Genomic DNA, 18,721 nt, shown 5'->3' with positions numbered 1-18,721 from the left:
TTCCCACCCTTGGGAAAAGCAAGATAATTTTTGCACCTATTATAGGTTCAGTGGTTAAAGTCTGCCTCCAAACCTCTGAAACGTGAGATGAAAAGAAAATAATCAGAGAAATACAGAAAGCAAAAAAATGGAGAGAAAGAGGCAGAGGAAGTGTGACGTATATAAAAAAAAAGTGCAGAGGGATGGAGATAGAGATTGAAGGAGAAAAGACATGAGGTCGAGTTGGAGACGGAAAACTAGATGAATATCGATGTGATCCAAAAAGAGAGAAAAGGCATAAAAGTTAGAAAGAGTAGAATTCATCAAATAACAAAGGGCTTGATATTGTGGTGCCAGTAATAGTGATGTGTTTAGCATTTGCTTCTAGTGGATGTCTTGAGAGGTCCCACAACCTCCGGAGTGTGCTAATCAGAAAGTTGCAGTGCGTGAACCAACGCTACTCCCAAGGGTTCGCTACTTCAGAATGATGTATAGCAGAATTTGTCAGAATTTCTAAATATTACTTCTGAAATAATTTACCTGATCAAAATTATTGTACGTTTTAAAAAAAGTTTAAATTTTTAATTTTGATAAAATGTTTGAATTATTAATTTTGTGAAATTAATTACATCTACTAAAATGTAACTTTCCAATACCTTTTTTTACTGCAGCAGCCTGCCTTATACAGTTTTTGTGCTGCGGTGATTGTAAGCCATGCTCACAGCTGCCTGCCATTTTAACCCTAGGCCACACTAGCCTAGATTGCTGGGTCTCGCTGCAACCTACGCCAGGAGGGAATCCTCCCTCAAGACAGCCAAAATTGTCGGCGTGGGAATGTTGTTAGGTTCGTGCGGAGATTTTTTTGACATCCGTGGCAAGTGCCGCCACTGCATCGCTGACTGCAAAATCCGGGCCAATAATAATTTGAGTGGGAGATGAATGGAGGAACCTAAAAGAAATTAATTTTTTTTTGTGCACGAGTGACATCTAAGGAGATCAGCAAATGCCGATGAATGTGTTACAAACTGTCACCAACAGTTTCTTGTGTAAATGTAGAAAGTGCCCAGAGTGATTTTTTTATTTAGCAATGACCGACAACTTGACATTGTGGAGTATAGAAAGCTTTGAATAATTCAAGTGCAAAGTATAATTATATGTCCTGCCAAACCCTTGAATGAACAGAATATGAACATGGCTGAATTGTCAGCGTACACCTGCAAAATATCAATTAAAGGAAGAAAAACTCTGATTGATTTTCAGCACTTGGAATTGTGAAGCATATCAATAATGGTTGGGGTGAGCAGGGCAGAGTGAGAAATTTACTGCTTCTAATCCCTCGTGGGTTCAGTCTGTTAGTGGCAGTTTAATAACACTGTAAGAAATGATATGTTGATAGGGTGAGCTGAAGCAAGGTGGGAAGAGGCTTGTGCGGCACATAAATATCAAGCTGTTGGGCCGAATGGCCTGATTCTGTGCTGTAAAATTCTATGATGCTCCAGTCTGTTCACACTTAGTTTCTGGAGCAATCCTTTTTAAGTTTGCACACCATGATTAAGAGTTAATGCTAATATTGTCGCAGTAAACCTACTCGACTTTCAGGAATAGCTGATTTCTGCAATATTAACCTAATAAAACTAGGACGTGTTTAAAATGCAACTTTAAATAAGAATTAAAAAATGCCTTGGCTTCTTTTCCTCCTCTCTTTTCTGTTGCTGGCTTACTTCATCTCCCATATTTAATTTGTTTGTTTCAATCCTTGACATGTTGGTTCAAAAATCCAGTTTTGACATAGCTTTGTGCAACAAGAAATCTACCTGCCCACATCTATGTTCAGGTGTATCAGTCTTCATTATTTGGACTTTCAGTTCGCTGAAAAACAGCCTCTGAAGCCACTGTGCAAAGAATGAAAGCCCAGCCTTTCGGAAATAACTTTTACTGTCAAAAATGATGCTGGGAGCCTGGAGTATAAAGAAATGTGAGGAAATATGAGATACAAAATTATAGATACAAATTAGATTGTCAGAAAAAAGTGAAATTAATCTTATGAAAAATGAAACGGTGGAATGGAATAGGATGGCAGCAATTTACAACATTTCAGGTGTGCACTCTTCACCAGAACTGATAATTGAAAGTGGTTTTGGTAAGCTCGGCAAAAGTAAGGATAAAAGGTGGAGCAGGAGAGAATCAATAAATACACTGATCACAGACAGGGAGTTAGTTCATGTGTTGGCTAACCTTAATCTGTTCATTGAAAATTCTTATTGATATAATAGGTATCTCTGCATCATCTCAATGATGAACTTTTCTAACAACTGTTTTTTATTAAATAGTTTGCACATCACTTTAACCATGATCATCCTCGCTGTGACACATGTGTCTGATTCTCCCTCCAGTTTCCTTTTTGTTTACCTCAACCTTAGTAAAGATGATTTTCTTTCATGCTTTAGTTCTGATAAAGGATACACACAGGATATGTCATAACCTTCCCTTTCCCTTTATAGATGCTAACTGACTTGCTGTGTATATCCAACACACTCTACTTTATCCCTATTTGATTCACTTCACAGTAGTTTTAATGAAATTAGCACTAATTGGCAATGTGCATGAACAGAAGGACATTGACCTAGAAATTGATTTGTGTAGCCTGTTGGCATGACTGGGTGCAGAGAATGATCCCTGCACCAGAATGGTGGGTCTGAAGAACACCCAATATTGGACCTTGGGCCTTATTTAAATGAGACAAAGCAAACTGCAGATGCATGCTGGCCGTCCCCAGGCAGCTTGTCAGTTGCAGCGGCCCTCAGGTAGGTTCTAGGAAGGATGGGAGGCGATCAGAATATGGTTGAGCAGGAACCAGCAATGGTCTTCAGCAATATTCTGCCTAAGTTGCGCAGCCACACGGCAACCTGAAAGTTCCTGTGCAGGTTGTGCACATGTCGGCCCCTTTAAATTACCACGGGTCACGAATGTGTGAAAAAATTTAACAGGCCCACACACTTAAATAAATTGCCCACGCACTCCGAAAAAAAATTAGAGGGAACATTGGTTTCAGTACTACAGTGGATCGGGGAGCTGCTGGAGGCAGGTGGAGCAGGAGCACTCCTAACGGCTCCAGATTCATCTAAGTATTTTTTAAATAAACTTACCTTTTTGTTGATGACCTTTGGCAGTCCCTTTGCGGATTACTAGTTTGGCTGCACGTAGACCACATTTTCTTGAACTCATCTGACTCAGTATAATTTTGGAAAGAGGCCTCAAACAGGCATTAGGCCTTTATTTAAATATGCAAAGGGCATAATACCCGTTTCAGGTGTGGGGGCCCAGACTCCTCTTTTTAAATAGTATTTAAAAGTACAGAAGTTGAGTATTGCTGAAAATAGAGACATGTTGTCGAAGCTTTTCGTCTTGCACTCATCAGGACATTCACAAAAATAACTAATGTAAGGGAAAACAACAACTTATACTGCATGAGAAGAGAGTGCTGATTGGCTGGCAAGTGAACTCTGATTAGTAGAGGTGTTGCCATGGAGAATGCACCAGTTTATGTTGTCTGACAGTTAACTGCCAAGCTTTGTTTGAAATTTAAACCAGGCAGCTTGACTCTGATTGGTCAAGGCATTGCCCTGAGAAATGAACCAGTGAATGGCTGACACATTTTGTTCAGCTGAAACAGGCGCAATGTTTGTACATATTCTTTCTGTCTGCAAAGAACAGTGCCCTGTATATTAATATATGTAGCTTCCAGTGCGTGCAAATGCGCTACCAATCTTAAATTGGTTGTCAGTGTAATTCTTAGCACACTGTGGATTATTTAGCAAGTGTTGCCCAGTCACGAAATTACATCTAATGTTCGACACTGTGTTTTGAGTTTTGCAAGCACGGGCTGGTTGGGTATGGCCTGTACTTTGCCTGTTGCGAACAACAGAAAGGACGTGTTGTTTGATACGATCTGCCAGTCTTTGGGACGTATGGCTTATATATCTAGCGTCACACTGGCATTGAAATTCACGTATCAACATGTCCCTTCTGCTAGTTCTCGACATACCTCTGTTATCAGGAGCACCCTTCTGTTTCACAAACTTTGGACAGATAAAGCTACAACCTCCTACCTGCAAAACTCTTGTCTCACTGATCTAACAAAATGTATGACTATGTAACGATATGATTTGTTTGAAGTATGTAGCTCTTGTATCATTTTAGAGCCTAAGCTGTTCATAGTTAGGTTGTTAAAATGTTTTTCAATCCACCCACTTAAGTACTTTCTTCCACATTTTAATGATCTATTCAACAGATCATCTTATGCACTTGGTTTGATGAGTTACAGAGATTAATCGTATGATTCTTGGCAAAAAGTATTACAAGTATGAGCGGTGTAAATTATTTGGCACTATGGGGTTCCATGACAGATTGGACAAGTGCATATGAGATCCAGACTTAATGTGCAATGTGTTCAGTGCCCTATAGCGTAGCTTCCAAGTGCTGTTGATGCATAGAACCTGCACAAGTCTCATTAGGGCTCCCAGTCCTATGCTAATAAGGGCAAGACAAGAAAGCAATTGATAAGTCTGCACAACTCTGCTCAAGTTGTGTGCCCATTAGTGATGCGTGTTTTAAAATAATCAGGAAAAAAAATCTTTCAGTGCATGACCTCCTGCATCTTGGTCTTCAAGGATCAATTTAGGGCGGCACAGTGGCGCACTGGTTAGCACCGCAGCCTCACAGCTCCAGCGACCCGGGTTCAATTCTGGGTACGTCTGTGTGGAGTTTGCAAGTTCTCCCTGTGTCTGCGTGGGTTTCCTCCGGGTGCTCCGGTTTCCTCCCACATGCCAAAGACTTGCAGGTTGATAGGTAAATTGGCCATTATAAATTGCCCCTCGTATAGGTAGGTGGTAGGGGAATATAGGGACAGGTGGGGATATGGTAGGAATATGGGATTAGTGTAGGATTAGTATAAAAATGGGTGGTTGATGGTCGGCACAGACTCGGTGGGCCGAAGGGCCTGTTTCAGTGCTGTATCTCTAAATAAAATAAATCTGCAAATTGGGCCATTTTTCTGCAAACTATTTTAAAAAGAAATCAGGCACTGTGTTGAGGGCAGCCAGCTCTTTAACTGATTATGGTGTTATCCTAGTGCATCATGCAGTATGTGCTGGGAACTTTTTCCAAGTACATAAATTAGCTGACTTTGAATTATGGAGCAAGATCAGTTTGTAGCCCCACTGGTATAGCCTGTGCCAGTGTATAATAGTTCTGGAGCTGCTGCACTAGAACTGCTTTGTTGGACCTATATACTAAACATCCCAAGAAATTAAAACTTGAGATTGTTCAAAATTTGTACAATAATGGTACGTTCAGTTCTGATAGTCATTGCAGCAGTTACATTTATCCATTCCATAATTTCTTCCATGTTTTTTGATGCTGTAGTTAGCTGGGCAATTGACAAAGGAAGTACCCAGAGACCCTGTGAAATCAAAACAGATCAATGTAGGAGATGGTGTAATGAAAATAATTTACATATTTTTCAGCTATTTTAAACACAAGGTGGAAAATTTTGACTCTGGGCAATAGTGTAAAACGGGAAATGTTGGATCAGTCACACATTATTCATCAGTTCTCATTTCCATTGACATCAAAGAAAATGAAAATTCAGAAACATGTATATAGCATGGCTGATCTGATATCTCAACATTGCCCAAAGTCAAAATTATCTCCAGGTTGTCTTGTGTTCTTTTTTCACCACATTTATTAAATGTGTGCCTTACATTAGTGCTGCGAGTGCCACAATAATTGCTATCAATTTTTTCCTTTTTCTTCCCCAACAGGGTTTATTCCGGTGTGTAGCTTGGGGCTCTCTCAAGTTGGCAGGATGAACTTTGGGAATGACGTTGGCACATTGAAGTACTTTACTATTTGTGGGCTACAAGAAGGCTATGAGCCCTTTGCTGTGAACATGAACAGGGACATCACAATGTGGTTTAGCAAACGGCTGCCTCAGTTTGTACCTGTACCAGCAAACCATGAACATGTCGAGGTAGGGCAGACTGCATCCAGGTTTAGTCTCAGGTTAAAGAAGGTATTTCATTGTCACTAAGAAATGGGAAAGAGTCAGAAAAATTTCTGGTCAGCTTTGCTTATTTAAAGCCATGCACCAGAAACACAGTGACAAGTTTCAAGCAGATTGCATCTCACGTTGATTGAGTTTGAGTGAATACTGATGGTGCCCTTTTAAAGTACAACCCCTGGTTCAGCTTTTGAGTCATGTGCCGAATGTCTTTGCATTGTGTAGTTGATGCTTGTAATACCTGGGAAAAGTTCAGAGATCCTGTACTTCTAGTTCACTTCCAGTTGCAGTTCTTTAGATAATGAAGCAGTCCATGCCCACATACAGCAAGACCAGGTTTGGACTGATAAGTGGCAAGTAACAGTCACACCACACAAGGCAGTGACCATCTCCTCTTGACATTCAATGGCATTACCATCATTGAATCCCCCACCATCAATATCCTGGGTGTTAAGGGGACCAGCCATATAAATACTGTGGTTGCAAGAGCAGGTCAGAGGCTGGTCATTCTGTGGCAAGTAACTCACCTGACTCCGCAATGCCTTTCCACCATCTACAAGGCACAAGTCAAGAGTATGATGGAATACACTCTACTTGCCTGGATGAGTGCAGCTCCAACTACTCAAGAAGATTGACACCATCCAGGCAAAGCAGCCCACTTTATTGGCACCCCATCCACCACCTTAAACATTCACTGCTTTAACCTCCCTCACAACGTGGCAGCAGTATGTACCAGCTACAAGATACACTGCAGCAACTCAGGAAGGCTTCTTCAACAGCATGTCCAATACCCATGAGCAATCTCTACCACCTCAAAGGACAAGGGCATCAGGCTCATGTGAACACTGCTGTTTCCAAGTTCCCCTCCAAATCACATATCATTCTGACTTGGAAATATACTTTTGTTCCTTCATCGTCGCTGAGTCACTACCCTGGAATTCCCTCTCCAGCTGAGAGCATTGTGGGAGTACCTTCACCACACGGACTGCAGCGTTTCAAGAAAGCAGTTCACCACTTCTCAAGGGCAATTAGGGATGGGTAATAAATGCTGGCTTTGCCGTGACATCCACATCAGTGAATGAATGAACAAAAGAGACCCTCTGATTCATGAAGATAAATGCTACCAGTTGAGCCAAGTTGACAACACATGCAGATGTCAGCTGCAGGTCACGTTATGCCAAAAGTTTTATGGCCAATTTTTTGTTCACAGGTTATAAGGTTATTTAAATAAAATTTCAGTTCAGAAATTTATGACCAGTCTAATGGACGAAATGTTAAGTAACACGTCTAATTTGGCCTTTTATTTTAAGCAAATGACATTTTGGCTTGTTTCAGAATGACTGATTAGATCTTTATAGATGTGTTTGCTACGAATGTCGACGTTGTGAGATTCATTATTTTGCATTTTTTAATTAATATGTTGAAATTAGGAATAAATTTGCTGACCCTTCTGTGGCATTTATGTGCCAGGTGACAAGAATAGATGGCACTGTCGATAGCTCGCCCTGCCTGAAGGTCATACAAAGGTCATTTGGATCTCAAAACAGCCACACAGACATTGTTTTCTATCGCCTAAGCATGCCCATTGAATGTGCAGAAGCATTCTGCAAGATGCCCATTGGTGGTCTGGCAAATACCAATATTCTACCTCAGAAAAACGTAATTGAAGAGTATGACGCAGACTCAGATTTTGAAGTTCTGATGAAAACAGCACATGGACATCTAGCCTCACCCACATCAGAAAAAGAGAAAGAAAGTGCCAAAACAGAATTCAACAACCATAAGGATTATAATCAGGAAAAGCCTTCTCGTCTGAAGCAGAGGTGAGTGACTCATTTGGTAGGTGTTGTTTTCAGTTTCAGAGTAGTTTACTGGAACACTGTCCTTTTACCTTTGGAAGCTGAGTTTGAATCCTGATCAGTCTAGACAAGGTGGATGTGGAAAGGATGTTTCCTCTTGTGGGTGAGTCCAGAACTAGGGGGCAGAGATGAGGAGAAATTTTTTCTCTCAGAGAGTTGTGCGACTTTGGAACTCTCTGCCGAAGAAGGTAGTGGAGGCGGGGCCATTGAATATTTTTAATGTGGGCGTAGATAGATTCTTGTTAGGCAAGAGAATCAAAGGTTATCGGGGATGGATGGGAGAGTGAAATTCGAAACACAAACAGATCACTCATGATCTTGTTGAATGGCGGAGCAGGCTTGAAGGGCTGAATGGCCTACTTCTGCTCCTAATTCATATGTTTTTACTCTTTCTGATGGTTACCAGAGATTAAACAGACAACATTTCACAAGTTATCTCAAGAGAAATGGAACTTGGTGCTAGAGGAATTAAGTGAAGTTGTTTTGAATGCAGTTTGGGATGGATCTTAGACTATTGGCTAGCACCAAGACATCATAAATGTGGAATCCAATTTTCACCTCAGTTATTGCCATCGCCAAAACAATTGGGCATTTACAGACCAAGTTGCATCTTTATGCAAAATGACTCCTCTGCAATGGGAGTAGGCAAAACAGTTTAACAGTGCAACAAATGTGCTAATGTCACCCATACTTATTGGCTATCCTTTAGTTTTCAGCTGGGATCATGAAGCTCTTTAATCAACATTCTCTTTTCTTATTTTTTTTAATATGGGTTGATAGTTTATTTTGCTCTTTTTGGATGCATTTCCAGATGGGGTCTTATTGATTGGAAGTGATAATTACTTTTATGATGCAGAACTTGTTGAATGGACTGGTGAATATGGTGAATACGCCCAGCTCTTTATCATATTATTGTCCGTATATGTGGCCCATGACAGTCTATCTTATGTACTAAGTGGCCCATGAAAAAAAATGGCTTGGATGTTCTCACTTTAGTGTTAAACCAGGTGGTGGAGTTATCCACGCAACCGTTGTGGAGCTATTTTTTGTTAATAATTACAGTGCTGGTTATTTTGTTGAAATTTGACTGCTGAATATCAAATTCTAGCTAAGTCATATAATCATGTTGTAAGCCTCACAGGGGTGTAGTAATTCATGTCTACTGCAGATTGAGGTAAAAATGGGCCGGAATTTTACGCCGTCCCAGCAGGTCGGATGGTGGCTTGGGGGTGGAGTAAAATTGAGTGGCAGGCTCCAGGAGGCCGACCCACCCGAGGCCAATCAAGACCCTTATGTGGCCACTTAACGGCCACTTAAGGGCCCTCGCCCGCCTCCACGGGTATTTTACCTGTGGCAAGTGGGTGTGCTGGGAACGTGAAAGGCCGCCCGGCGATAGCTGCCGGGCTTTCCGCGCCCCGGGGGGGGGGACATGGCAGTTGGGCACAGGGTGCCCAATTGAGGGCTGTCCCCGCCTCCCAACCCACCCCCGGGACCTGACACCCCCCTCCCCCCAAAGGACCACTCTAGCCTCACCAGGGAAGGACCGATCCCCCTGGTGAGGCATGCACCTACTTACCTTCCCTCCTCGATCCATTGTGTCGGCTGGGCTGCAGTCCCAGCAGTGGCCACCGCTCCTGGTGGCACTGCTGGGACTAAGAGCTGCCGGCCCGCTGATTGGCGGCAGCTCACTGAGGCGGGACCTCCTCCCGCAAGTGGGTGGAAGTCCTGCCTCGGGACAGTTAAAGCCTGGGGATCCGTAAAATACCGGATGGATCCCCAGGCTAGGCGGAAGCGGGTTCACCACCGACTTTCACGTCAGAGTCTGGCTCCCATCCATCCACTGTAAAATTCCGGCTATGGTGTGCATACTCATATAGAATGCACATTGCTAACTGTGAAAGTATTTCTCAAATGTTTGTTTCATTACATGACTTGCGGGAAGGATGTCAGAAGATTTCCTCGAACAGCTTAAAATGTAAAACCTCTTAATATATTTTATTTTTGCAGCTGTCCTAATAATTGTCATTGATCCATAGTAAAGGGGCACAACATATTGGAACTGAGTGCATTTATTCTTAAACTCCAAAATCCCACAGCTTCCTTGGGAGCACTGACCACAGTGATTCGGAAATATCAGAGCAATGATTATTTGTTGCAGGATCAGTTTGTGATGTATGATGTGCATTGGGGTCAGCTTCTTATCCAGAGGTACAATTTAATGCTGTAGATTATATTCATGACTACTGACCATGGTGCAGTTACAAAGAGGGCTGTCAATTTTTAGTTGGTCAGCCTTTAAAATGTTTTACTGATTACTGTGGTGCTGCTTCTGCAGTGATGGAATGGATGCAGTAATCAAAACATGCTGCAGCAATTTTGCCACTGCTGTCGTGTGCAAAGATGAAAGAACTGAAAAGAATAGAATTGTGGAGCTGACTATTTTGAGATGATTATGCTGGAAATAATGTCACTAGAGTGTTGTCTATGAAAATCTTATCCCTTTTAAAGATACATGAAAAATTATTTTTGTTGCAGTGTAGGGGTTGGTGGCAGGTGGGGATGGTAACTGAACAAAATGTTCTGCCCTACCCAGGACTTTCCATCCTCTTTAAGGAAGTTACCAGGCTGACTCAGAGACAGAAGCCAATCTGGGGTTAGAGTTAACTTTAGCTGTCCACAGCCTTTAACATGGAGGCTTTTTAAATTACATTTTTACATTTTTTGGCTTTTCTTATTTTAAAAAAATCCCAGAAGCTATTTCCTTGATTTCAATGTAATTGACCAATCCCATAAGTGCATTTCACATGTGCTATGATCCACAATGTGCCTTTACCTTGTCCAATATCCAGGTAACAGAGACAGGGGCTGAGCAGAGATCTGTTGTCATTGTACTCCAGTTTACTAGAATATAGCATGGGTCACGATATAATCGAAGCTGGAAATTTATGTGGCAGTCGAGGCCCCGCTTACCACCTGAAAAGTCGGGGATGAGCATGCCTGGAAGCCATGCAACTAATTTGCATGGCCCAGGCCTTTAACTGGCCCCAGGCAGGACTTCCGCTGCTCAGAGGCAGGATGTCTTGCCTCCAGGAGCTGACGGCCAATCAGAGGCTTCAGTTCCCAGCAGCGCCACTTGGAAGCGGTGGTAACTCCTGGGGCAAGGGCTGAGGGAGTGGGTGGGACAGGAAGTGCCCATGATGCCACTGGCATGAGTTCTGAGCCATTTTATCTCTTGGACCTGTTCTAAAAAAAAAAATTTGCCCACCCAAAGTCGGTAGGAATTGCAACCTGGATGGTTAGTGGGATTTTGAAGGGGCAGAAGGCTGCCACCAGGGATATGAAGGAACAGCCCTCAGCCTATGGTAACAGGTGAATGGCAGAGTCCAGATATAGTTGTAGTCAGGGGAAGAAGCCTGGGGCAGCAGAGGCTCAAATTGTTCATGTTCGGTCAGGAGAAGCACTCGTGCTCTTCCTGCCCCATGGGGAAACCTTAATTAAATAATTAAACTTACCTGGCCTCTTCTGGTCCTGGTTTTGCATATCGCAGGTTTTCACTGGCAGGCCTGGTGCTCTGTGGTTCAAATACCATGTTGGGATCTGAATGACATTGTCGGACCCTGACATTTAAATATTAATGAGGCCCCCACCTGCTTGTGCCGGGAGTTTTTTGCTGTAACAAAGCAGCAGGGTTTCAATAGCACCTGGCACAAACGTGTTGAGAACATATTTCCAATGGGCGGGCAATGTTAAATTTGAGCTTAAACTCTCTGATCAGTCTCATGCCCTTGATGGCCTTAGACACAGTTCAAGTTATTGTTTCCAAAATCTTTTGAAGAAATACTGGAACAAAAGAATTTTCTCAAAAGTTATTTTACATTTCAGTGGCCAGAATAGGTGACAAGGTCCAAACAAGCTTCATCCCTTTTTTATAAATGAGCCCCACCTACTTGCCTTCTTGCCAGTATCTCTCTTTGGAAATATATTTTCTATAGAGCTCAACTATATTGCCTTCTTTGTTAGAATACCAACTCTATGGCAGTGAAAGTTCTTCAGGGCTTCCCCTACAGCACAGCCGTAACTTGGTGGGGAGGTTTGGCGGAAACCCTTGTTGGCGGAAAAGTCCTGGGGAAAATTGATGTCCAGAGAGATTTGGGTGTTCAGGACCATTGTTCCCTGAAGGTGGCAACGCAGGTCAATAGAGTGATCAAGAAGGCATACGGCATGCTTTCCTTCATCGGACGGGGTATTGAGTACAAGAGTTGGCAGGTCATGTTACAGTTGTATAGGACTTTGGTTCGGCCACATTTGGAATACTGCGTGCAGTTCTGGTCGCCACATTACCAAAAGGATGTGGATGCTTTGGAGAGGGTGCAGAGGAGGTTCACCAGGATGTTGCCTGGTATGGAGGGCGCTAGCTATGAAGAGAGGTTGAGTAGATTAGGATTATTTTCATTAGAAAGACGGAGGTTGAGGGGGGACCTGATTGAGGTGTACAAAATCATGAGAGGTATAGACAGGTTGGATAGCAAGAAGCTTTTTCTCAGAGTGGGGGATTCAATTACTAGGGGACACGAGTTCAAAGTGAGAGGGGAAAAGTTTAGGGGGGATATGCGTGGAAAGTTCTTTACGCAGAGGGTGGTGGGTGCATGGAACGCATTACCAGCGGAGGTGGTAGACACAGGCACGATAGCGTCTTTTAAGATGTATCTAGACAGATACATGAATGGGCAGGAAGTAAAGAGATACAGACCCTTAGAAAATAGGTGACAGGTTTAGATAGAGGATTTGGATCGGGGTAGGCTTGGAGGGCCGAAGGGCCTGTTCCTGTGCTGTAATTTTCTTTGTTCTTTGCACTAACAGGGATTTCCGCCAAAGTTGCAGTGCCACAGTGGGAGACAGTCTCAGGAAATTCACTCCTATTACATTTGAAGAGTGAAGATCTCTGCTGATTTCCCTTCTTAAACGTATGCAGATTAAAGAGAATTATTATATTCTCACAGATCAGGGTTACCAGCTGCTGAGCCATTCTATCTGTGGTGTGATCTCCAAAGATTACTCATATTCCTAGTAAGGATAGTCAAGGTTTCTATCCATTTTGCCAGAAAAAATTGAGCTGGAGTGTGTATGCTTGATGCTGGATACATTTAGTCAGCAGGTTCAATCAGTCATCCAGTATCTTCCCACACTGTCACATATCTTCCTAATTTTTACTTTGTGTCCGCTGGTAGTTACGTCGTTCAATATGGTGAGTAGTTTCTTAGATCGAATTTGCCAATTCCCTTCAAATAAATAGATTTATATACTCGGAATTTCCTTGGGGGAATCTTCTGATTGGTTGCCCCAACTTCAGAGGAAACCCAGTTTATTCACCTGTCTAGTGTTTCCACTGATCAAAATTACGGCAGTCGGTCGGGAGAACATCTGGGAAATTCTCGGTGATGCTCTTAAAAACTTAGGCTATCTCCAAATCAGATTCCAAAAACAAGGCAAGCCCTATCGATTTAGCGTTGCCTTATAACTTCAATTCTTGATCTATGAAATCATCCTTGTTGTTTCTTTCAGTAATCTCATGAGCAATAAGATTCTTCCTATGATTAGGCAACCAGAACTGCAATCCAGCAAGGGTCTGCTCAATAGCTTTCCACTGCCCGATTAATTTATTGATTTGGTGGTATGCCCTCTGTTATATGAAAGTATTAATTCATGGGTGTTTGCTGCTCCCTTCATTTGTTGACTTGTTGGCGTGTCAATTACTCCAATAATCCATTGATTTGTTGGTTAGCCCATCCCTGTATGAACTTTTAATTCACTGGGACCTGCTCTTCCATTGACTTATTGAATTGTTGGTCTACCCCACTTCTCCATTACTTTATTAATTGGTATTCCAATGATTTATCTGTTGTTGTGCACATTGCTCTATGAATTTATTATTTCATCAGTTGTGCCTGCTACTGCATTAATTAATTAATTTACTAGTGCTGGACAATTGCACTAATTCTGTGGTGTGGCTGCTGCCCTGCAAATATATTAATTTGTTAACAACTATTCCATTATTTTATTTGTTTATTGTTTTATTGTTGCTCCATTACTTTATTGATCTCACTCTTCATTTATTAATCACTGGTTCCAGTTGCTCTATTGATTCATTGTTGGTGTACCTTGCTGCTCTATGAGTTTATTAATTCACCAGTGCCAGCTTTCCATTAATTAGTTACCTTGTTCTTGCATCTTCTACACTATTACTTAATTAATTCACTCACACTGAATACTCCAATTCACTTACCATTTTGTCTGCTGCATTCACTTTTTGATTTGTTGGTCTGTACGAATTTAATAATTCATTGCTATCTGATATTCCAATATTTTAACAGTTTGGTGCTTTGCCTGCTGGTCTCTGAATTTATTAATTCATTGGTACCCACTTCTATGTTTAATTTGCAGTTACTAATTATTTGGTTATCTGGTTCCCGCAGCTCTAGAAAGTTATTTATCTAGTTGATGCCGCTTGCTCCAATGGTTTATTAATTCAACGGTGTTACTTATCCGGGCTGCAATATTCATCAGTATCTTTTCATTGTTGTCAGTGATTCATATGGTGTGTGTTGTCGTCTGTGGGCTCAGTTTTGCATCTGAAGCCCACCTATTGCAACTTGTGGACAGGCTGTGATTGTGGCAGCCAGCACTCCTCCAGGGGACCTAACTAACATATTAGTGAGCGTCCACATCTCACTTAGGACCCAAACGCCACTTTCATCTGACTCAGCGCTGCCTTCTTGAACTCGCCCACAAATCATGGGCAGTGCAGGGTGGCAAGCAGCCAACAGCAGAGCCACTTAAAAGGACACTCACCTTCTCTCCTTTAAATTGCTGTAAATGTTTGGCAGACATCTTGCTGTTAGTTCATAGTCTTACTTGGGTGCAAAATGACTTTTTTAACTTCTTGTGTCTGGACAGCCTTCAGTAAGGTTAAGGAGGTGCTAGCCATTTCTAAAAGTGGGGATTCTTTTGACCATTCTATTCTGACTTGAGGAAAAAGAGTAGCAACAACAGGCTGAAAGACCACATCTAGCTACAGCTGAAAGGACAGCAGAAAGGAAGAAAGAAAGACTTGCATTTATATAGCACTTTTCATGACCACTGGATGTCTGAAAGTGCTTTAAAGCCAAATGAAGTACTTTTGAAATGTAGTCACTGTTGTAATGTAGGAAATGAGGCAGTTAATTAACCCATAGCAAGCTCTCACAAACAGCAATGGGATAATGACCGGATAATCTATTTTATTGATGGTGATTGAGGAATAAATGTTGGTCAGGACACCAGGGATTACTCCCTTGCTCTTCTTCGAAATAGTGCCATTGCATCTTTTATGGCTACCTGAGAGGGCAGATAGGGCCTCGGTTTAACATCTCATCCGAAAAGTGGCACCTCTGACACTTCCACACTCCCTCGATACTGCGTTAGAGTGTCAACCTTGATTTATTTTTGAGAAGGAAACCTCGCAGGGTGTATAGGCCACCAGTGACAATACCTGCAGTTCTCAGAGGAGCAGTGCATAAGGAAGGCTGTCACAGACCAGTGCTGCCTCTTGCAACCAGAGCTGCAACCGACGGCTTGTTGTGGTCAAACTTACGACAGCTCTCAAATTTGTTGTCTCCAGCTCCTTCCAGGCAACAACAAGCTTTATCAGCAATATCAGTCAGTCTACAGTTTATGGTTCCTGAAGCAAGTCATTGATGCCATGTTGGGTAAAGCAGATGAGTTTATCATGTTCACCATGGCCAACTGGAAACAACAGGTTAGGACACCAGGGTTTGCATATTGCGGCTGTGTCCAAGTCCCGGGCATCAGTGCCGACACACAAATCACCATGAGTTAAATATGAGCTCACTGCCTTCGTGAACTATTAAGCCTTTGTTACGACCAGGTGAGAAGGGGTCTGGGGGTTCCCTCTCAGCCTTTGCCTGATTTAATTGTAACAGGGTTTAATTTTAAAACGCTGTGTTTTGGTGAATCCTTGTTCACGACTCCAATTGTCAGGAAAAGAAATCAAACAGGTTTCCTTAGATTTAAACAAGAAAGGTAGAAGTTTATTAATCTTAAACTCTAATCCGGTTTACGACTATGAATATGCGACGCAACTTTGCTAGCATGCATACGTGATAAACACACATGCAGATAGAGACAGAAAAAGTAGAAGGAATAAAGGGGAAAAGTTTGAGGCAATATCTGGTATATATAGTCCTTTAAGTTCAATGTGGAGTCTTTGGTTGCTGGTAAGTCTTGCAGTTCGTTGGGGCCCAGTTCACGCTTCAACTTGTTCCAATGTCTTTTCTCTCTTGAGGTTTACATGTCTTCCGTGGGTCTGGTGGCTTGGGAGAAAGAGAGAGAGAGAGAGAGAGAGAGAGAGACAGCCAGGCGAGAGACTTGCTTATTTCAGCTTCAGTTGCACACTGCCTTCTTCATTCAAACTGTCCTGTGGGTAGTTCAAAAAACCTGGACCAGCCAGTCATGTGACCAGCTGGTTTAACCAGTCCTGGCTCTGTGGATTGTATCATCCTAGCAGGGCCTGGAATGCGCTTCCTTACATCTTCAATGTCTGGTGATCGAAATCCATTTGGGTTAATTGGAGCGGGGAATAGCCCTTTATCTCAACAAGCAGCATCTCTTAGTATGCAAATATCCTTCCAGCCCAGTGTCTCGTGATCTTCAAATAAGTCATTTCTTCACTCCAGTAATAGTTTAAAATCAATGTTCACATGACAAAATTAATATGCCTCATTCTTGGCAGGTGGGGGACTGCATGACACCTTCCATTACTTTAATGTGTAACTGTGTGTGATCATGAGCAGAGCATCAGCCAATTTGTGTCCACTTTCCTGGCAGCCGTTTTGATGCTTTCATATTGCACCAATCCTCATCTCTTAATCTTTGCATCTGCACGGCAAGTGAGAGACTGGCTTGGGAACAAGGGCTATGCCTTGTAACATGCTCACTGGCAGAGCTGCATGACATTCGTGCCCAAATGTTGACTGGAACCTACATCATTTCAGCCTTAGGATATCATTGCAGGAGTTCCTCAGGGTAGTGTCCTAGGCCCAAACATCTTTGCTTCTTCCATGACCTTCCATCATGAGGTCAGAAGTGGGAATGTTCACTGATGATTGCACAATGTTCAGTTCCATTTGTGACTCCTCGGGTAATGAAGCAATCTGTACTCACCTGCAGCAAGACCTGGACAACGTTCAGGTTTGGGCTGATAAGTGGTAAGTAACATTCACAACACACAAGTGCCAGGCAAAGACTACCTCCAGCAAAAGAGCATCTAACTACTTTCCCTTGAAATTTGGTGGCATTATGAATTGAATCCCCCACCTCAACATCCTGGGTTGACCAGAAACAGGGAGAATAAACCTTGGGCTGGATTTTCAAAACCGGGTTAGGAACCTGACGCCTGGTTGATTTCTGGGCCCTGATCCCGTGCCTCAACTGCGTCGCTTACGCGACACTATCTTGATATGTTAATGCCCTAATTGGGCAAGAGGCGAGCTCGGCACCCAATTAGCGGCGCCAAGCGTTTCCAGGAGGTGGGAGCTGCCGGCAGAGTGTGAGCAGCAAAGGCAGACAGCAGCCATGATGGGGCCTGCTTTGGCCTTTCCAAAGAGAGCAGGCGGCTCCTTAGTGTACCAGACGTTTGGGTTCGTCGGTATCAAAATTGGAAATGACAGTCCCGACCTCCCCAGCACCTTAACAAGTTCCTGTAGGAGCTTAAGGAACATTAATTGGAGGCAAGCGGGTTCCCCGTTCCTCCCCACCACCCCCCCCCCACTCCCATCCCAGCCAGACTTTAAAAATGAAGTCTGTCCAGAGGTGTCAGGATCCAGAAATCGCATCCGAACCCGGTGCCAACCCCACAGGCATTTGAAAATCTGGCCCCTTCTCTGATTTGCTGCAAGCTATATAACTTCGCTTGTAATGAGGACAACATATATATAGAGCCACTAGTGGATGAAACGTTTTTGTTAAGATGACGTACTACTGGTGTATATAACAGTGCTACAGAACATATTGCTGCTCACTAATAAAACACCTCTTTTTTCAGGTTTATGTTAAAAAGGACAAAACCTGATTATAACTTGACTCACTCTTCAACACGACTTACGGAGGAGGTACTGGCAGATGATAGGGATGATTATGACTTTCTGATGCAGACAACAACAGTAAGTGGTTTATGATGGTCATCCTCAAGCAGGATTATATTTTAATCAAATATTTTAAGCATTTTTATTTGTTAAGATGTTTGTGAACCAGTTTTCATATACATGATTAATTAGAAAACAACTTCTGGATCCCATCGATTTACCTGCTGTTGTCCAGTATTTTATAAAACATAAATGGATGTGAAATAATAAAAAAAATCTTGAATAATAAACAATTGGAGCATGTATCATTTATTCAATTTTTCATTTCTTTCAGCCACTGTTCCTACAGCCTGGTTTTGGGGTACAGAAAATGACAGTTGTAGATATGTGTTACTTTCATTTAAAAAGTAGTGGAAACAAAATTGAAACATATCTTCGTTATAACTGTAAGATGAGTGCTTTTATATTGAGCATTGGCAGCTACATGCCACATTTGACTGCTTGACTGAGTCTCTGCTGACATCAATCCTTTCCTCCTGTTTCTCTTTCAAAATATAACACTTGTTACTTCATTTACACTGCAGAATAATTTCTACTGGAAGCAGTTCTACAAATGTCTTGGCTTCCCGTGATCTGAATTTTCCCTATTTATATGGTGGGGTTTAATTCAGAGGAAGGTGGCA

The 18,721-nt window shown here is 42.4% G+C and overlaps 1 protein-coding gene across 1 annotated transcript in view; it reads left to right on the top strand.

Annotated features, from left to right (window-relative positions):
- Window positions 1-18,721, top strand: part of ryr2a (ryanodine receptor 2a (cardiac)) — a 707,940-nt gene that overhangs the window by 432,580 nt on the left and 256,639 nt on the right. The window contains exons 29-31 of the mRNA XM_068045285.1: window positions 5,802-6,010; window positions 7,511-7,863; window positions 17,999-18,116. Of these exons, the coding sequence (XP_067901386.1) occupies window positions 5,802-6,010; window positions 7,511-7,863; window positions 17,999-18,116 (680 nt within the window). The remainder of the gene's footprint in view (window positions 1-5,801; window positions 6,011-7,510; window positions 7,864-17,998; window positions 18,117-18,721) is intronic.

The sequence above is a fragment of the Heterodontus francisci genome, chromosome 13 (assembly GCF_036365525.1).
Source record: "Heterodontus francisci isolate sHetFra1 chromosome 13, sHetFra1.hap1, whole genome shotgun sequence".
Classification (NCBI taxonomy): domain Eukaryota; kingdom Metazoa; phylum Chordata; class Chondrichthyes; order Heterodontiformes; family Heterodontidae; genus Heterodontus; species Heterodontus francisci.
Note: the sequence above shows the minus strand (reverse complement) of the source record. Positions and strands in the feature narration are given on the sequence as shown.